This window comes from Nerophis lumbriciformis, linkage group LG32 (assembly GCF_033978685.3).
Source record: "Nerophis lumbriciformis linkage group LG32, RoL_Nlum_v2.1, whole genome shotgun sequence".
Lineage (NCBI taxonomy): Eukaryota > Metazoa > Chordata > Actinopteri > Syngnathiformes > Syngnathidae > Nerophis > Nerophis lumbriciformis.
This window is the reverse complement of record NC_084579.2, coordinates 1631646-1653036: the sequence shown is the minus strand read 5'-3', so window position 1 is coordinate 1653036 and position 21391 is coordinate 1631646. Positions and strand designations below refer to the sequence as shown.

At 42.1% G+C, this 21391-nt stretch overlaps 3 protein-coding genes across 4 annotated transcripts in view; all 3 read right to left on the bottom strand.

The window, feature by feature from the left end:
* Nucleotides 1-610: 610 nt before the first annotated feature.
* pde6gb (phosphodiesterase 6G, cGMP-specific, rod, gamma, paralog b) lies at nucleotides 611-4815 on the bottom strand. The gene is made up of 4 exons (XM_061927028.1): nucleotides 4655-4815; nucleotides 1041-1219; nucleotides 938-978; nucleotides 611-875 (listed from the first exon to the last, which is right to left on the bottom strand). Exons 2-4 carry the CDS (start codon nucleotides 1184-1186, stop codon nucleotides 799-801), a joined length of 264 nt encoding a protein of 87 aa, XP_061783012.1. The 5' UTR covers nucleotides 1187-1219; nucleotides 4655-4815; the 3' UTR covers nucleotides 611-798.
* A 1958-nt stretch (nucleotides 4816-6773) lies between these two features.
* On the bottom strand, nucleotides 6774-12362 carry oxld1 (oxidoreductase-like domain containing 1). Of its 2 annotated transcripts, none has more exons than XM_061927249.2 (2): nucleotides 12208-12362; nucleotides 6774-7399 (listed from the first exon to the last, which is right to left on the bottom strand). In XM_061927249.2, exons 1-2 carry the CDS (start codon nucleotides 12256-12258, stop codon nucleotides 7088-7090), a joined length of 363 nt encoding a protein of 120 aa, XP_061783233.1. In that variant the 5' UTR covers nucleotides 12259-12362; the 3' UTR covers nucleotides 6774-7087. The 2 variants fall into 2 exon arrangements, with proteins under 2 accessions (XP_061783233.1, XP_061783234.1); XM_061927250.1 differs by lacking the exon at nucleotides 12208-12362 and adding an exon at nucleotides 11880-12009.
* A 4166-nt stretch (nucleotides 12363-16528) lies between these two features.
* gprc5c (G protein-coupled receptor, class C, group 5, member C) overlaps nucleotides 16529-21391 on the bottom strand; it is a 7389-nt gene continuing 2526 nt past the window's right edge. The window contains exons 2-4 of the mRNA XM_061927107.1: nucleotides 18665-18750; nucleotides 18474-18602; nucleotides 16529-17322 (exon numbers count right to left, since the gene is read on the bottom strand). Of these exons, the coding sequence (XP_061783091.1) occupies nucleotides 17290-17322; nucleotides 18474-18602; nucleotides 18665-18750 (248 nt within the window). The 3' untranslated portion in view covers nucleotides 16529-17289. The remainder of the gene's footprint in view (nucleotides 17323-18473; nucleotides 18603-18664; nucleotides 18751-21391) is intronic.

Below are 21391 nucleotides of genomic sequence, written 5' to 3'. Positions count from 1 at the left end.
GCTGCAGGTGCCTGCTCGTTTTTCGTATGTGGGTAACAACATTTAACTATGTATATATATTTACCAATTGGTTTAACTGCCACCCGCCTGAATCTATTTAAAATCTTTTTTATTTTTATTTCAACCGCCCGACCCGACCCGACCCGACCCGCGGATAAAATCTAATTTTTTTAAATTTCATCCGCCCGATCCGCGGATAATCCGCGGACTCCGCGGTTGTGCCCGCAAACCGCGCATCTCTAGTATGTATGTATGTATGTATGTACAGTTATATATGTATTTGTAAAGGTATATGTAATTGTATACATATATGTATGTATGTATATATGTATTTGTAAATGTATATGTAAATGTATACATATATATATATATATGTATGTATATATGTATTTTTAAAGGTATATGTAAATGTATGTATGTATGTATGTATGTATGTACAGGTATATATGTATTTGTAAAGGTATATGTAAATGTATATATGTATACAGTATATATGTATGTATATATGTATATATAATCTTTTGAATAGCCGGTCCAGATTGGACTACTTCAAAGATCCATGAATGGCATCTTGTGGACTGGGTCAGACGTAGAACAAGGCGAGACCAGATGAAGACACAAGATTTATGCGGTACAGGTGTTAAAGCGGTCACATGGTAACATCATGGTTCTGAAGGCGTCCACGGCGAGCGGCGGGGTCATGTGACGTTGCAGATACAAGGATCCTAAAGACCCGCGGATGCTGTGACATTTATTTTTCTTTCCATTGGTGTGTTTGTTCCAGTCCACAGTTCCAGCTCAGATGATTCCGTACTGGGCCAGCTCGTGCAGCTCCAGGTGGTTGAAGGCCTCCCAGGGACAGATGACGGTGATGTCTGCAACAAGCACAAGTCCATGAAGACCAAGGCTCACGTGCAGGACTGGGTGAAAAACTTACCGGTTCCCAAGCCCTCCATCCCCGGGATGTCATCGCCGAACCTGCGCACACAGCACAGTCACACACAGGGAGTTGGTGTGCTTTTATTTTGAAATGTGCCTACCCCTGCACGCCCTTCTTGGGGGGCTTGCTCTTGAACTGGCGCGTCTGCCTCTGCTTGAACTTGGGGGGTCCTTTGCGCGGGGTGGCGGGGCCCCCGCTCACCCGGGTGGCCGATTTGATCTCAGCTTTGGGCGCCTCCAGATTCATGTCGCCTGGCTTCTGTCGTCGTGGCGATGGCACCTGCGCGGTGAGCACTGGAGATGTGACCTTCACCAACCAACCCAGTCTTTTCTGCGGCTCTTTTGAAGCGAGCGATGTGAAGTGGGGAGCCGTTCCTTTGGGAGCCATTTTTCTATGCACATAGTTATCTTTTTAAACTATGGATTAACTTTTTTCAAATGAAAAATATTTATGTTTTTACAAATTAAAATATGGAATTAATTGTATTCAAATAAAATTGTAATATTTAAATATTAAATATTAAATATTAAATATGAAATATTAAATATTAAATATTAAATATTAAAATATTAAAATATTAAAATGTTAAAATATTAAAATACTAAAAAATTTAAATATTAAAAATTAAAAATTAAAAATTAAATGTTAAAATATTTTTAAATTATTTTAATTTTTTAATTGTATTTGATTTTATTTGGATTCACTTTTCAGGTTCATTATTTCCAAACTGCAGTGATTCCCAAATGTAGTGGTACGTGGGCTGCATCTATTGGTACACCAAGGAATCACTTAATTAAATGTACAAACAGTGTTACTGTTCAAACTGTGTGTCACCTGACAGTGGCCAAAAATATAAAATATAATTGTTAAATCAGACCTCTGAATTGTTTTTATTGAATATTTAGGCCTACTACGCTACTGTATTAATGTTGGTCATTGTGGTGGTACCAAGTGTTTACTGAGGTGGTACTTGGTGACAAAAGTTTGAGGACCACTGATTTAAAAGGTAGTAGTTCATGTGTGGTAGTACAACTTTGTGCTAATTATTACTGTAGTATTATTCAAACTTTTTAATCCAATTTTACATTTTATTCTTGTTACTTGTGCATTTTTTTCTATATTGTTGTTTTGGGTGAGGGAAAATTCAAACTTGTGATGTCAAAGCCAAAACATTGCAATATTGCACCGCCTTATGGAATATTTACAATGAAAACACAACAATAAATACAATTATAGCCAATATTTCAGAATAATTCCAACCACTAGAGTAATATTTGTGTAAATTAAATCTACATCTTATCGCATAATTGATACTAGTAATTGTTTATTTGATTAGAAAAACATTTAAAAATAAAGAAACCTAACTATTATAACTGAAAACTAACTATAATAAAAAGAACAAAACAACTAACTAAAAAAACAACAATAAAAAACTAACTATAATAACAACAAAAATAATTATAATAACAACAAAAAACTAACATAATAACAACAACAAAATAACTGTAATAACAACAAAAACCTAACTATAATAACAACAAAAAACTAACTATAATAACAAAAACCTAACTATTATAATAAAAAACTAAATATAATAAAAAACGAATATAACCTAACTATAATAAATAAATAAAAACTAACTATATATATATATATATATATATATATATATATATATATATATATATATATATATATATATATATACATTTATTTATTTATTTTTTAACTAACTATAATAACAAAAACGAAATAAAACGTAACTATAGTTGAATAAAAAAAACCTACAAAAATCTAACTATAATAACAAAAACGGAAAACATAATTATAATAGAAAACTAAAAAGTAACTATAATAACAAAAACCTAACTGTAATAACAAAAACGGAAAAAACCCAACTATAATTAAAAATAAAAAAATAAATTTAATAAAAAAATAAAAATAAAAAAACCTAACTCTGATAACAACACCCCCAAAAATATCATAACAAAAAGACCTATAAAAACAAACAAAAAACTTATTAAAATAACAAAAAATAACTATAATAACAAAAACAAAAAATGAACTATAATTAAAAAAACTCACTATAATAACAAAAATCTAACTATACGAAAAAAACTAACTATAATGAAAAGAAAAACTAACTTTAATTTTAAAAAATATTAAAAACTCCAACTATAATAACAACACCCCAAAATATAATAACAAAAAGACCTATAAAAACAAAAAACGTATAATAATAACAAAAACTAACTATAATAGCAAAAACAAAAAAACTAGCTATAATTTAAAAAACTAACTTTAATTTAAAAAAAAAAAAAGTAACTATAATAACAACCCCCACCCAAAAATATAATAACAAAAATACCTATGAAAACAAACTATAATAACAAAAACAAAAAAAATAACTGTAATTAAAAAAAAAAACTATAATAATAAAAAACTTAACGAAAGTAACAAAAACGAAAAAAACTAACTATAATGAAAAAAAACCTAACTTTAATTTTTTTTTTTAATTCAAAAATCTAACTATAATAACAACCCCCACCCAAAAAAATATAATAACAAAAAGACCTATAAAAACCAACTATAATAACAAAAACTAACTAGAATTTCAAAAACAAAACTATAATAACAAAAAACCTAACTAAAGTAACAAAAACAAAAAAAGCTAACAATAATTAGAAAAAACAACCAATCATAATTAAAAACAAAAACAACTAACTATAATAAAAACCACACCTCCAAAACAATATAATAACAAAAAGGCCTATAATAACAAACAAACAAAAAACGAATCATAATAACAAACATAACTATAATAATATATATATATATATATACATATATATGAGGCAGTCTTTTGAAGGGCTGTTGTCTGACTCCCTCCAAAGAGCCATAAATGTGATGTCTAGTGTACACGTCACCTCTGTGCCAGATTACATGTGTCCATAAGGCGCCATTACATGTGTCCATAAAGCGATTACTCATCGACCCCCGCCAGCCTGGATTGCATATTCATATTCATGTTCATATTCATGTTCATATTCATGTTCATGTTCATATTTATGTTCATGTTCATATTCGTGTTCATATTTATGTTCATATTCATGTTCATGTTCCTTTGTGACTACAAGACTTCTGGGAGGACGGATCAAGTTGCTAATCTGACTCTAGTCTGGTCAGCAGGAACACAACACAAGTGCTGAGTACACACACATGCTCTTAAGCACTGACAAACACTTGAGACAGGTCTCACACACACACATACACACGCACACACACACACACACACACACACACACACACACACATGCTCTCAAGCAATGACAAACACCTGAGACAGGTCACACACACGCACACAAAGACGCACACACACACACACACACACACACACACACACACACACACACACACACACACACACACACACACACACACACACACACAATAAGCATCAAGTAGTCCACAGTATAACACAATAAAATGATCATCAAATCACAGAGGAACAGATTGGTGGTCTACAGGAGGAGAACAGATTGGTGGTCTAGGAGGAGAACAGATTGGTGGTCTAGGAGGAGAACCGATTGGTGGTCTAGGAGGAGAACAGATTGGTGGTCTACAGGAGGAGAACAGATTGGTGGTCTATAGGAAATATCCTCGTCCTCATCCAACAGTCCTAAAGACGAGCAGAGTCCGAGTAGTTCTACTCACCGTGAAGAACCGCCTGCGGACCAGAAGGGGAGTTCTCCGCTCTCGCTGTGAGGGACGCTCTTATTGGCTGTGAGGATTAGCGAGGCCCCACCTCCCGCTCAGACGTGTGCGTCTCCGCCGAAGGTGCTGTTGTTTTACCCAAAGGAAAACGTACCCACGCACCTTGGCCTCTTGTCATGCGGGGTGGGCGTGTCCCCAGGCTGGATGACTACGAATAGGAGTGTGCGTAACACTTAAGTCCCTCCCCCCTTCTTCAAAGACACCGCCTGCAGGCTTATGGACAAAACACGCACCCGTGTACTAACGCTACTACACAGATACGCACGCATACATTATGAAGTATAAAGGATAAAACATGGAATATTGAGAGTATGTGAAGCATTCCTACCTTGTTCACTTCCCTGACTACATCCTTAAAGTTTGTAACCCATCAGAAGTATCTTGCCATCCATTTTATATCGATGTCCCAACTGTCATCCCATCCTGCCTGAAGTCATCTACAATAATCCCGGTGCCGAAGAAGTCTCCCATCACCAGCCTGAATGATTACCGACCAGTGGCCCTCACTCCGGTAATCATGAAGTGCTTCGAGCGACTTGTTCTCCAGCACATCAAGGACCATATCCCTCCAGACTTCGACTTCCACCAGTTCGCATACCGGGCGAACAGGTCCACAGAGGACGCCATCGCTGTTGCTCTCCACTCTGCTCTGAACCACCTGGAGCAGCAGCAGAGCTACGTCCGGATGCTCTCTGTGGACTATAGCTCTGCCTTCAATACAATAATCCCGGACAGACTCTGCAATAAACTGGACACTCTTGGCCTCCCCCCTCTCACAAACGCCTGGATAAGGGACTTCCTAACGGACCGACCCCAGAATGTGAGACTTGGCCCGCACCTCTCATCCTCCCGCACGCTGAGCATCGGCTCCCCACAGGGCTGTGTGCTGAGCCCCCTCCTCTACTGCCTTTACACCCATGACTGCAGTCCGGCCCACAGTGACAACCTTACCGTCAAGTTCGCCGACGATACCACAGTGGTCGGGCTCATCTCCAGGGGTGACGAGGCTGCCTACAGAGAGGAGGTCCTGAAGCTGACGGCCTGGTCTTCGGAGAACAACCTCGCTCTCAACACCAGCAAGACCAGAGAGATCATCGTCGACTTCAGGAGGAGCAGCACCGACCCTGCCCCCCTCTACATCAACGGCGAGCGTGTAGAGAGGGTCCACACCTTCAGGTACCTTGGAGTCCACATCTCTAATGACTTCTCCTGGACAGTCAACACCACATCAATCATCAAGAAGGCTCAGCAGCGGCTACACTTCCTTAGAGTCCTCGGGAAGTACAACCTGAAGCCTGACCTGCTGCTGACCTTCTACCGCTCGTCCATCGAGAGCCTGCTGACCTACTGTATTACGGTATGGTACGGCAGCTGCACTGCAGCAGTCAGGGAGAGGCTGCAAAGAGTGGCCAAGACGGCTCAGAAGATCATCGGCCGCCCTCTCCCCTCTCTGACGGACATCTACACCTCCCGCTGCCTCAACAGAGCCAGTGCCATCATCAAGGACAGCACCCACCCTGGCTCTGACCTGTTCCACCTGCTGCCCTCTGGGAAGCGCTACAGGTGCATTAAAACCAAAACAAACAGGCTAAAGAACAGCTTCTTCCCCAGGGCCATAACCATCCTGAACGGACTGCCCCATTGTCCCTCATAACTGCCTTCTCTTCGGTGCAATAACCCATTCCACCAACCACCCTGTTTTTGTTTTTGTTTTTTCATGTATATATTCATTTCACACCATATTCATTGCACTTCTACATTTTTTAAATTTTTATATATTTGCACATAGTTTTTCTAGCATGCACACATCGCACTGTATGGAATGGCCTCAATCTCGTTACCTTGCGTAATGACAATAAAGCTGATTCTGATTCTAGGTCATAATACCACAAAATATAGGGGAAAAACAGTTAGCAGAAAATATGACTTCATTTGTATGTCTTGTGTCGTCAGAGATGCATTGCCACGAGGAACAGCACCCCGGGTGTCGGTCGTGTTCATCACATCCTCCACACAAGGCAGAGGTAAAGAATACTGCTTACACTTGCACGCTACAATATTTCATTCAAAGAAGTGTTATTTTATTTTTTAAAAGTCAGATTCCCGCCTGAATCCTGACCAGCGCTGACTCAGGAGGGGATGAGGATCACACACACCTTTTGATTTAAGTCATAACAGCTGTTGCCATGGTGACAGGCAGTTTGAAGTTCTTGAGCTGAGAACACAACTTTAAAAAGTCCTAAATGAGATGCAGACAATAAATACTTCAAGTGCAACAACCAAGAGTGGAAGTAATATTTCCAACATTTCACTTCCATCGATCTTCTTCTCCATCAGGAAGATCAAACATGGCCCGTGGGAGGACGTGTGACGTCACGTCCTCCTCAGGTGTCTGATCTCCATCTTCAAGTAGGCCTTCAGGTTGTCGTCCAGGACGTTCTCCTCGATGGCGGCCAGCGCCCGCTCCTCGCCGTCGTCGTCGTTGTAGTAGGCCAGAAGCTGCTGGGCGTGTTCGATCCATACGCAGTTGTGACAGCCGCTCATGCAGCAGTAGGCGGGCGGCGCGGGGGGGCCGCCGTCACGGCCGCTCTCCGGCGGGGTAGAGGCGGCAGGCGGGTCTGCACCCGCGGACGAGCGGCGGGCGACCCGGGCGAGTGGAGCCAACCTCCGCGTCGTCGCGCACAGCTGGGGGGGTCACAAGAACGGGATAAGTTAACATTTTTGTTTTTATAGAAAATGCAGTTTTGAACGATTCAATCTGATTCCTGAGGTGACGATTCGATTCAAACCGATTCTCCAAATGTACAGGTAAAAGCCAGTCAATTAGAATATTTTGAAAAACTTGATTTATTTCAGTAATTGCATTCAAAAGGTGTAACTTGTACATTATATTTATTCATTGCACACAGACTGATGCATTCAAATGTTTATTTCATTTAATTTTGATGATTTGAAGTGGCAACAAATGAAAATCCAAAATTCCGTGTGTCACAAAATTAGAATATTACTTAAGGCTAATACAAAAAAGGGATTTTTAGAAATGTTGGCCAACTGAAAAGTATGAAAATGAAAAATATGAGCATGTACAATACTCAATACTTGGTTGGAGCTCCTTTTGCCTCAATTACTGCGTTAATGCGGCGTGGCATGGAGTCGATGAGTTTCTGGCACTGCTCAGGTGTTATGAGAGCCCAGGTTGCTCTGATAGTGGCCTTCAACTCTTCTGCGTTTTTGGGTCTGGCATTCTGCATCTTCCTTTTCACAATACCCCACAGATTTTCTATGGGGCTAAGGTCAGGGGAGTTGGCGGGCCAATTTAGAACAGAAATACCATGGTCCGTAAACCAGGCACGGGTAGATTTTGCGCTATGTGCAGGCGCCAAGTCCTGTTGGAACTTGAAATCTCCATCTCCATAGAGCAGGTCAGCAGCAGGAAGCATGAAGTGCTCTAAAACTTGCTGGTAGATGGCTGCATTGACCCTGGATCTCAGGAAACAGAGTGGACCGACACCAGCAGATGACATGGCACCCCAAACCATCACTGATGGTGGAAACTTTACACTAGACTTCAGGCAACGTGGATCCTGTGCCTCTCCTGTCTTCCTCCAGACTCTGGGACCTCGATTTCCAAAGGAAATGCAAAATTTGCTTTCGTCAGAAAACATGACTTTGGACCACTCAGCAGCAGTCTAGCTGGTGTCGGTCCATTCTGTTTCCTGAGGTCCAGGGTCAACGCAGCCGTCTACCAGCAAGTTTTAGAGCACTTCATGCTTCCTGCTGCTGACCTGCTCTATGAAGATGGAGATTTCAAGTTCCAACAGGACTTGGCGCCTGCACACAGCGCAAAATCTACCCGTGCCTGGTTTACGGACCATGGTATTTCTGTTCTAAATTGGCCCGCCAACTCCCCTGACCTTAGCCCCATAGAAAATCTGTGGGGTATTGTGAAAAGGAAGATGCAGAATGCCAGACCCAAAAACGCAGAAGAGTTGAAGGCCACTATCAGAGCAACCTGGGCTCTCATAACACCTGAGCAGTGCCAGAAACTCATCGACTCCATGCCACGCCGCATTAACGCAGTAATTGAGGCAAAAGGAGCTCCAACCAAGTATTGAGTATTGTACATGCTCATATTTTTCATTTTCATACTTTTCAGTTGGCCAACATTTCTAAAAATCCCTTTTTTGTATTAGCCTTAAGTAATATTCTAATTTTGTGACACACGGAATTTTGGATTTTCATTTGTTGCCACTTCAAATCATCAAAATTAAATGAAATAAACATTTGAATGCATCAGTCTGTGTGCAATGAATAAATATAATGTACAAGTTACACCTTTTGAATGCAATTACTGAAATAAATCAAGTTTTTCAAAATATTCTAATTTACTGGCTTTTACCTGTACTGTGTTATTTGGTATGACACTTACAATGAAACTTGTTCAAAATGGCTTCTGCTGGAATGGAAATGGCACAAACATGTCTTTTTTTAATTTGTTTATAAATAAATAACATTTAAAAATATATCATTTAGAAAATTATGAATGAATTTGATGAAGAAGAATCTCGATTCAGATGTGAATCAAAATGGTCTCAACACGTCTTTTTAAAAATGTATTGTAAAAAAAGTTTTTGAAAATCTACTTTGGAAAATTATGAGTAAAAATCGCAATTCAGATGTCAATGGAATTTGTTGTGCATCCCTAATAGAGATGGCCTAAACACGACTTTTTGCAATTGTATTGTATTAAAATAAATACAAGTTTTAATCGAATTTTGAACATTATAATTCCTTTTAGGACTCGGGATGAATAAAAATCGCATGATGCGGATCGAATGTTTCGTGCATCCGTGGCCTAAACACGTCTTTTTAAAACAATTATTTTTGTATGAAAATATTTGGTTAGATTTTTTTTTAAGTCGAATTTTGAAAATTATAAATAGTTTTAGAATCGTGATGAATAGAAACCACGACTCGTTATTGTGCAAGTGTGAATTTGAGGCAAATAAATAATTTTTGTCACTTTTAAAAATAGTTGGTTTGAAGGTTCAGGGCGAGTGGAATGTTTGAATCAGTTGGGAAATGTGGAAGTTTGAAAAATTGGAAATATGGCAGTCCTGGGAATGTGGGAGTTTTAGTAAAAAAAACAAAAAACAGTAGCAAGCGTGTCATGAATGAGCCCAACATTTAGAAAATACAAGGTTTTAAATCAAATGAAAAATGTAGGAGAAGTTAGATGACAAATATTACAATGTTATATGCAGAGGTGGGACCAAGTCATTGTTTTGCAAGTCACAAGTAAGTCTCAAGTCTTTGCCCTCAAGTCCGAGTCAAGTCCTGAGTCAAGACAGGCAAGCCCCGAGTCAAGTCCAAAGTCAAGACTGGAAAGTCTCAAGTCAAGTCCTAAGTCCTGCATTTTGAGTTTCGAGTCCTTTCAAGTCCTTTTAACCACAGACTAATATATTAACACAGATTGTGTATGCTTTTCAAACGCTGTATTTATTTATTAAAACAAGTGCATTTTAAATTGCAGGAAAGAAAATTGTGCTGACATTGCACTTTATAATAGCACTATTAACCAGTCATTTTAAACATTAACTCATTCCTTTACAGAACAAACACATTGAAAAATAAAGTGCAAATGTACTTATTTGTACAAAAGTGTTAACATTGAAAAAACATGACATATACGTGAACATAACAAAAAAGTTGTACTTTTTATATGTCAGGGCCCTATGCTGCATTGCATTTGCAAAAGACCAAATTAGCCAAGAGTCTGTCAGTCATTTGTGCACGATGGGGGCGTAGTATGATGCCACCATGGCTGAAAACTCGCTCCACTGGAGCACTGGAGGCAGGCACTGCCAAGACTCTCATGGCCACTCGGAACAGTGAAGGAAGAGTCTTCATGTTCAATGCCCAGAACAAAAGGGGGGAGAGAGTTGTTTTGGGTTGGTGCACTACTTGTAAGTGTATCTTGTGTTTTTTATGTTGATTTAATTAAAAAAAGAAAAAAAGAAAAAATTATTTCTTGTGCGGCCCGATACCAATCGATCCACGGACCAGTACCGGGCCGCGGCCCGGTGGTTGGGGACCACTGAGGTAAACAACCAACAGTATGTCAGAAAGCTAGCTAAAACGGTACACATATTCATAATATAGTATACATTTTAACTGACCTTTATTTGACTATTTTTGTCTTTTTTTAGGTGTCTAAAATACGCGGTGCTGCTGACCGCCGTCTAACGTTACGTGTGATATATTGACTAACGTAACCCTGCTTAAAAAAAATCACTGAACAAAAAGTATGAATAAGGTAGTGAACTGCAACAGATTCCCGTGTTTGCAATAACGTTATAACGTTAGCAGTGAGTTTACAGCCTCACTGATTTAACTACACAGCAAATAAAAGTCACGTTACTTAGCCAATAAACGTTATCTTACATTCAAAACTTAATTACCGTTCTTTGTGCAACTTCAAATGCCGGACGAAGTTGAAAGTTGTTGCCTCTCCATCAGTCATTTTGGAACCGCATGTGTTGCATACTGCAAACCGTTTTGTGTTGACCACCTCGTAATTTTTATACCCAAACAAAATTATTTTAGGTATCATTTTTTGTTCACTGGCGTGTGGTTTGGACATGTCTTCTTCGTTGGTTGTCCTGCAATTTGATTGGATGAATGCTGTGTGATGAAAACAAAGTAAATCTGATTTGATTGGCTGTTGTACTGAGAGCACACCAGCTGACACACGCAACGCTGATAGACAAGTACACAATGAAAAATACGGAGCGCTCCCGAATAACTTTTTCATCTTTGGGTTTTGGGGAAAGTAGCAAGTCATGTCAAGTCATGTCAATTCAAAAGGCTCAAGTCCAAGTGAAGTCACAAGTCATTGATGTTAAAGTCTAAGTCGAGTTGCAAGTCTTTTTACATTTTGTCAAGTCGAGTCTAAAGTCATCAAATTCATGACTCGAGTCTGACTCGAGTCCAAGTCATGTGACTCGAGTCCACACCTCTGGTTATATGTAACCTTGACACAATACAATAATAACGTCGAGTCCAACTGGACATTACATAGTGTTCGTCTTCTTTGACTGACTCCAGGTTTTATTCGTGTCACTCTGAATTGAATCAGTCACACAACGAATTCAACACCACTTACTGTCAACATTTAGAAAGAAAGGAAACATTTGGTGAAGTTAATGTGATTCCAGCAGGAGTTAGTAAGAGAAAAGGTCAACGCAGACGAGCACTAAAAAAAAAACAACTCGTTCATGATTCGCACATCTCATCTGGTCAAATAGCGAACGCTCTTTGTCTTTCTTGTCTTAGTCAGGACGATTATTACGGATATGAATACTTTGAGACGTCAATAACGAACGTTTAAAGCGTTGACGTGTGCATAATGTTACTTTGTAACGTGTCAAACTGCTGGATTCGTGCTAGCAGTCAGTTAGCCTTGGCGGCTAACGGTAACCTTAAGTACCAACCTTTCGTAAAGACACCGAGGACCTCACTGCACTGACAGCCAAATAAACCATGGTGTGTACAACAATGTCTGCCTGCGGTTATTATTAGTAGTATTAAGAATCCGCTCTTGGCTAAAAGTAGGTTTCTTGGACGCGTCCCTTCATTGTGCCGGAAATAAAAGTCTGTAAACAAAGGCAGTGATTGGTCCTGAGCAAAGTCATCTAACCAATCACGCACGCGAGAATTCGTGACGTAACAGCGTGGGCGGTGACGACCGCATTGGTTGCATTTACTAATAATGTCCAGCAGATGTCACTATGGTCAATGTGTTTAGTACAGTCTTTTCTCCTTCACATGTAAAAACACTAGTTAGTATTATAGATTAAAATATGTCCTAATTATGCGTGGCTGTTCTAAAAAGGCTAAACGGGGTTTATTATAAAAGCTTGTTTCATGGTGAAAGTCAATCTTGTTCAGGTGTTTGTTAGTCAGCAACACCTACCACGCCCACACACCTCCACCCCCCCAGGTGATGTGTGTTTGTTTTCACACTCTTTGCTCCCTGCAGACCTCAATGTTTGCAAGCCGCCTTCGTGGCAACACAGCCCAGATACCGAGTGTGCTGTGGGCCTGATCGGAAGCTCCATCACACCGAAAGGTGGTTGACGTTGGACTGATCTCAGGTCAGCTTTGAGAGTCTCAAGGGATGTTTGGACATGATTCACTGATCTCAGGTCAGCCTGGAGAGTCTCAAGGGATGTTTGGACATGATTCACCGATCTCAGGTCAGCCTTGAGAGTCTCAAGGGATGTTTGGACATGATTCACTGATCTCAGGTCAGCCTTGAGAGTCTCAAGGGATGTTTGGACATGATTCACTGATCTCAGGTCAGCCTTGAGAGTCTCAAGGGATGTTTGGACATGATTCACTGATCTCAGGTCAGCCTTGAGAGTCTCAAGGGATGTTTGGACATGATTCACTGATCTCAGGTCAGCCTTGAGAGTCTCAAGGGATGTTGGGACATGATTCACTGATCTCAGGTCAGCCTTGAGAGTCCCAGCGATGTGTTGTGCTGCTGAACAGGAAGTCAAACACAGACCTGCTTCCTCCCTCCACGTTCCCTGACCGTGCAGCAGCAGTCGGATCCAAATGTTGTCTTCCAACTAAACTCTTCCAGAGGAATGTCAGGAATGTGTCAGTGTGAAAAGATGTCATATCCACGTTGGGATAATGTTGAGGTGACACCACACAACTGTGTCAACAATGTGCATCTTTCTAAACACCTGCCACACAATATGTCCTCTTTTGCTCCCGTCCTGTTGTGTGCCACTCCGTGTGTGTTGTGTGCCACATTGTGTGTATTAGAGATGCGCGGATAGGCAATTTATTTCATCAGCAACCGCGTCAGAAAGTCGTCAACCATCCGCCATCCACCCGATGTAACGTTTGATCAGAACTGCACCCGCCCGCCATCCGCCCGCACCCGCCCGTAGTTTTATTTATGGAGGCAATAATTGAGCATGGATTTCCAATCGCACTGGCTGATCACATGGGACAGTTAAATGTTTGTAATGCAACCTTTAAAAATCATTACGCGGTGATCGCGGTCCCAAAAATAAACCTTTCTTGCATGATAATGTCCAGAAAAATTCGCTTTATATTACTATAGAGTCCTTTTAACGAATGAGTTTGATGGTTTATCACAAACCTTAAATGAAAGAAGTCCTTTGTTCTCCTGCACCATGCATGCGCTTTGGCCTTGCTTCGTGTTTGGTGCGCAATCCTGTCGGCTGTATTTCACAGCACGACATACTGTTAAAAGTGTTTATACTATTTATGCTTTCAAGTCCAAGTTGAAGAAATCTTGTTAAATGTTGACAGCATAACTACCAAAATACAGAAGTATGTCCTTAATATTTGTGCAGTGCTATTTCTGTTGAAAAGTTCAAATGATTACATTAGAGATGTGATGTGCCACTTTTCAAGTGTCTGATGGCTTAAATTAATTTTCATTCATTTTTCATATTTTGAATTCTTTTGAAAGGCTTACAAAAAAACTACATTTGAATTGTAATTCCATGCTATTGACAGGACTATTAATTTTAATGAAGTTAGCTTACCATGTTTACAGTATGATAATTGTGATAGAAATGTGAATTTTAGGCACAGAATATTTTTTTACAATTGAACAAGGCAGTAGATTATACAAGCTTGGACAGAAAGTTAATAATGACACCAATTTTTTTTTTTAATGGAATTGTTTAGTACTGTTTTACCATTTGTTTACTGTAAAAAGTGTTTATACTTTCAATTAACAAATTGAAGTCTTGTGAAAGGTTGACAGGATAACTGGCATTAACTGTCAAAATAATTTCAAACTATTGAAGTTAGCTTACAGAATAAACATGTCAATCAACCCATATGATTTTTGCTGTAATATTTTTGTTTTGAAAAGTCACTGTGACTGATAGAAAAGTGATGGTTTTAGCAACATTTTAACCTGTCTGAATGCTAATAATCATTTTGCGTCGGGGGGCGAAGCCCTGAACCCTCCACCAGGACTTTGTCCTGGACCTACCGGGGCCTGCGGCCCTTGGACCCTGGCTACTAGGTTTTTCTGATTTCAAAAGTTGGCAGGTATGGTGAGGTTATAAAGCTTTTGCCTGTTAAAGAAAGGAGACTGATCCAATGCAGCACAGACTTTCGCGTGCCACGCTGTCACGACCCAGACGCACACCAGTGCGCAATCATATGGGAGCCGCGCTGAGCGCACCTCCAAGCGCGTCTCGCTGCCGGCGACGGCCGGGTATGGGTCCGACGCTCCAGCGCCATCCATTTTCAGGGCTAGTTGATTCGGCAGGTGGGTTGTTACACACTCCTTAGCGGGTTCCGACTTCCATGGCCACCGTCCTGCTCTCTATATAAACCAGGGTGAGCCCCACCCCTTTCGTGAGCGCACTGCGCGCGGAGTGACCCCTGTTACGCGCCCCCGGCAACAGGGGTGGCGGGCAGGTAAGCTGCGCGGGCGGAGCGCGCGGAGTGACCCATGTTACGAGCCCCCGGCCACGGGGGTGGCGGGCAGGTAAGCTGCTTACCTGCTGCGCGTGACGCCGGCCGCGGCGAAGGCGGACGAGGCGGGGTGTCGGTGCGGTGGGCGCGGTGGTGACCCTGGACGTGCGTCGGGCCCTTCTCGCGGATCGCCTCAGCTACGGCTCCCGGTGGGGCCCTCTCGGGGGTAGGGGCCTCGGTCCCGGACCCCGGCGAGGCGTCCCTTCTCCGCTCCGTAAAAGTGTCCATCTCTTTTCTTTTCTTTTTCTTCTGTTGTGGCATATGCTGCAGGTGCCTGCTCGTTTTTCGTATGTGGGTAACAACATTTAACTATGTATATATATTTACCAATTGGTTTAATTGCCACCCGCAAAAAAATAAAAATAAAATAAAAATCTAATTAATCCGCCCGACCCGACCCGCGCGCGGATAAAATCTTATTTTTTTAAATTTCATCCGCCCGATCCGCGGATAATCCGCGGACTCCGCGGTTGTGCCCGCAAACCGCGCATCTCTAGTGTGTCTGTTGTGTGCCATGCAGTGCGTCACGTAGCAGCAAAGTGTGTGCGATGCGTTCAGGTGTCCTCACAGAGGCGTCTTTGTGGCGAGCGCACAAAGAGCACATTGACCTTCCTCCTGCTGCAACATGGTCAGTCAGACAAGAATGTTCAGGTGCCATCTCACTTCCTGTCTCCGCCCCGTGGTAGGAATAGTAATCACACAACATCTTGTTGCCACAGTAACTGTGACTGTACGTTGTTCAAACCTCACTTGGTAACGCCTTAAGAGCTGTGCTGGACAATGAGTTGGCATTGTGTAGTTTTGGGCTCGCAGGCTAGCGCAGCTCACCAGTGAAGATTGGCGACAGGTTTCCTTTCCAGCGCTCTTATTTTCAGTTCTACTTCCTGTTTACCTCCAGCCCTCCTATGGTTGGAGCGCTGGCTCCCTCGCCTGTCTCCGACTGGCAATTTGCTACACCTGTCCCTGGTTGCCAATCAGGAAGCCAGCCTCGTCAGTAGGATAATTCCTTGGCCTTTATCGTGTTTACCTGCACTTTACCTGCCGTCTCTGCATCCTCGTCGAAGCTGAAACACATTTCAGGAAGTTGTCAGGGGAAAGCAGAGCGTGTCCACCCAGTTTGCGTGTCTGTGGTGTCCCAGTGCGGCGGGACCGGAATACGTTTTTTGTCCCCTGCAGCCCGACGCAGCGGGAAGCCCACAATCAATGTTGGCCCCCCCCTCTTCTGACCTCCACATGGCGTCCCATCAGGCCCACATCAAAGATGACAAGACATGTCTGGAAGCGCTTTTATTTTGCTACAGCACAAAGTATTCCTAGTCTATCATCTTGCTGGGAATGAGAACAGGGGTGTCCAAACGTGTCCCCCTGACATGTGGGGGACATTTTCATAGTTTTTATGTTCTAAACCAATCTCCTCAAAAAAGGGTGTCAGTCGTTAAAGTGTTAAAAAATATTTTCTCCAATCAAGGCTAAAACACCAATAGATAAACATCAGATGACATACGTTTTATCTTCTTGGCAAAGAAAACCTCCATTTATTTATTTGTCAAAGACACAAAATGTAATTGTTGGAATAATTGTTTGTAAGTTATCACAAAAGAAACGTTGTATTACATTATGTTCCTGATAAGAAGATGAAGGCTGTCTTTCGAGGCCTAACAAGAGGAAGAAGGCTCGTGAAACTCCACTGTGATTTCAACACGGACATATGGCAGGATCTGCTCAACTTCCAGAGGAACTCTCTTCCAACTATTTGGTAATCGAGGTCAACGCTATTTACGACCCGCTGCCCTCTTGAAGCAGCTGTGGTCAAGGAGACGGGAGGGGTTATCCATTTTTCATCATTGTTCTTTTATTCCACTTATTTTTTTATTTTTTGGTACTGTTATTTTTTTAAAGTGTTAAAAAATGGCCTGCGCGCTGCCCTTTGGACACCCCTGCTGCAGAAGAATAAAAACATTTACACATCTGTCAGAAGCCAAAGTAGGAGGAGCTAAAGATGACAAGGAAGATGAAGCAGGAAGTGGACTTGTTCACCACTGAGACGTCCTGTGGAGGACACGCCCCTGTAGGAGACACGTCATCACAGACATATCACTGGGTTGCCATGGTAACATGCAGGGAGACACGCCAGCACAGACATATCACTGGGTTGCCATGGTAACATGCAGGGAGACATCATCACAGACAAGTCACTGGGTTGCCATGGTAACATTCAGGAGACACCACCACAGACAAGTCACTGGGTTGCCATGGTAACATGCCGGAGACATGTCATCACAGACGAGTCACTGGGTTGCCATGGTAACATGCAGGGAGACACCATCACAGACAAGTCACTGGGTTGCCATGGTAACATGCCGGAGACACGCCAGCACAGACATATCACTGGGTTGCCATGTTAACATGCAGGGCGACATCACAGACAAGTCACTGGGTTGCCATGGTAACATGCCGGAGACACGTCATCACAGACGAGTCACTGGGTTGCCATGGTAACATGCAGGGAGACACCATCACAGACAAGTCACTGGGTTGCCATGGTAACATGCAGGGAGACACCATCCCAGACAAGTCACTGGGTTGCCATGGTAACATGCAGGGAGACACCATCCCAGACAAGTCACTGGGTTGCCATGGTAACATGCCGGAGACACGCCAGCACAGACATATCACTGGGTTGCCATGGTAACATGCAGGGCGACATCACAGACAAGTCACTGGGTTGCCATGGTAACATGCTGGAGACACGTCATCACAGACGAGTCACTGGGTTGCCATGGTAACATGCAGGGAGACACCATCACAGACAAGTCACTGGGTTGCCATGGTAACATGCTGGAGACACGTCATCACAGACAAGTCACTGGGTTGCCATGGTAACAAGCAGGGTGACATCACAGACAAGTCAATGCGTTGCCATGGTAACAAGCAGGGAGACATCGCAGACAAGTCACTGGGTTGCCATGGTAACAAGCAGGGAGTCATCACAGACAACTCACTGGGTTGCCATGGTAACAAGCAGGGAGACATCACAGACAAGTCACTGGGTTGCCATGGTAACAAGCAGGGAGACATCACAGACAAGTCACTGGGTTGCCATGGTAACAAGCAGGGAGACATCACAGACAAGTCACCGGGTTGCCATGGTAACATGCAGGGAGACATCACAGACAAGTCACTGGGTTGCCATGGTAACATACAGGGAGACACCTACCCTGCTTCCGTTTCCATGAACAACGCTCGGCGTGTCATCGTGCTGCGAGGGGGTGGAGCCAGTGCTGATGTCCGCAGTGTGGGCGGAGACTCTGGGAATGGTGGAGTGGAAGGTGGTGTCAGGCCGCTTCTGTGTGGGCAGAAAGATGGCTGAGGTGTGGTGAAGTGAACAGGTGGAAGTGGACAACTCACAGTGATGAGGGCCAGTTCAGTGGGCTGGTACACTCCACTCCTCACATGACCACTGTAGTTGCTGTAGGGAGACACCGGCTTGGACCCTGGAACACAACACTTTTACACAGCAGGTCGCCATGGAGACAGCTAACAGATGGTAGTGGCCAGTTAGACATTAACTGGACGGGAAGGTTGAGGACAAACTGTTGACTTCCTGCTCCTCGTCACTCGTTAACTCAAGTCTGTGTCTGACATTCTGTGTCACCTGCATGTCTATTGTTGTTAGCATTCTGTGTCACCTGCACTTCTATTGTTGTTAGCATTCTGTGTCACCTGCACTTCTATTGTTGTTAGCATTCTGTGTCACCTGCATGTCTATTGTTGTTAGCATTCTGTGTCACCTGCACTTCTATTGTTGTTAGCATTCTGTGTCACCTGCATGTCTATTGTTGTTAGCATTCTGTGTCACCTGCACTTCTATTGTTGTTAGCATTCTGTGTCACCTGCATGTCTATTGTTGTTAGCATTCTGTGTCACCTGCACTTCTATTGTTGTTAGCATTCTGTGTCACCTGCACTTCTACCTGTCTATTGTTGTTAGCATTCTGTGTCACCTGCACTTCAACATGTCTATTGTTGTTAGCATTCTGTGTCACCTGCTCTTCTACCTGTCTATTGTTGTTAGCATTCTGTGTCACCTGCTCTTCTACCTGTCTATTGTTGTTAGCATTCTGTGTCACCTGCTCTTCTACCTGTCTATTGTTGTTAGCATTCTGTGTCACCTGCACTTCTACCTGTCTATTGTTGTTAGCATTCTGTGTCACCTGCACTTCTACCTGTCTATTGTTGTTAGCATTCTGTGTCACCTGCACTTCTACCTGTCTATTGTTGTTAGCATTCTGTGTCACCTGCACTTCTACATGTCTATTGTTGTTAGCATTCTGTGTCACCTGCACTTCTACCTGTCTATTGTTGTTAGCATTCTGTGTCACCTGCACTTCTACATGTCTATTGTTGTTAGCATTCTGTGTCACCTGCACTTCTACATGTCTATTGTTGTTAGCATTCTGTGTCACCTGCACTTCTACCTGTCTATTGTTGTTAGCATTCTGTGTCACCTGCACTTCTACATGTCTATTGTTGTTAGTATTCTGTGTCACCTGCACTTCTACATGTCTATTGTTGTTAGCATTCTGTGTCACCTGCACTTCTACATGTCTATTGTTGTTAGCATTCTGTGTCACCTGCACTTCTACCTGTCTATTGTTGTTAGCATTCTGTGTCACCTGCACTTCTACATGTCTATTGTTGTTAGTATTCTGTGTCACCTGCACTTCTACCTGTCTATTGTTGTTAGCATTCTGTGTCACCTGCACTTCTACATGTCTATTGTTGTTAGCATTCTGTGTCACCTGCACTTCTACATGTCTATTGTTGTTAGCATTCTGTGTCACCTGCACTTCTACATGTCTATTGTTGTTAGCATTCTGTGTCACCTGCACTTCTACCTGTCTATTGTTGTTAGCATTCTGTGTCACCTGCACTTCTACATGTCTATTGTTGTTAGCATTCTGTGTCACCTGCACTTCTACATGTCTATTGTTGTTAGCATTCTGTGTCACCTGCACTTCTACATGTCTATTGTTGTTAGCATTCTGTGTCACCTGCACTTCTACCTGTCTATTGTTGTTAGCATTCTGTGTCACCTGCACTTCTACATGTCTATTGTTGTTAGCATTCTGTGTCACCTGCACTTCTACATGTCTATTGTTGTTAGCATTCTGTGTCACCTGCACTTCTACCTGTCTATTGTTGTTAGCATTCTGTGTCACCTGCACTTCTACATGTCTATTGTTGTTAGCATTCTGTGTCACCTGCACTTCTACATGTCTATTGTTGTCACAATGTGCTTGTTAGAGTTAAGGTGATTTCTGATCGTGTGTGAGGCCACCAAAGGGACTTCTGTCTTGGCAGGGCAGTGCACACACAACAGTTAATAAAGACATACCGCACTTTCCGGACTATAAGCCGCTACTTTTTCCCTACCCTTTGAACCCTGATTCATTTATGGATTTTACTTCACTGGCGGCCAGAAAGAAAATACTTTGTTTTTTTTAAAATAACAAGCAAATACACGTAATCGTTGGGTTATTGTTTGTGTTATGATGCCATCTTTTGGACAAGTTCGCTCACTTGGAGCTTTCAACCGGAAGTAGAAGTGCCACTCAGTCTTCTAGCCATCCGTAGCGTTTTACAATATAACTAAAACAATTCTTACTTACAATTTTACGTGCTATCGTAATGTAACAAAGCTAGCGTCGTTAGCATTAGCTAAAATGCTAACACTTTCTGTTCAGACTGAGCTTTCAACCGGACATAGAAGTGCCGTTCAGTCTTCCAGCCGTCCGTAGCGTTTCTACTTGTATGGATTCTTTATTCATCAATGAAAGCGACATTGGTAAGTTTTACAATATAACTAAATCAATTCATACTTACTAAACCGTCTGTAGGAGTGTTTTCATGCATATTTGTACGTGCTATCATAATGTGATCAAGCTAGCGTCGTTAGCATTAGCCAATATGCTAACACTTTCTGTTTAGACTGAGCTTTCGACCGGACATAGAAGTGTCCTTCTGTCTTCTAGCCATCCATAGCGTTTCTACACGAAATGATTCTTCATTCATCACTCCAGGCGTTGGTTATAAGGTTTACAATATAACTAAAACAATTCTTACTTACTAAAGC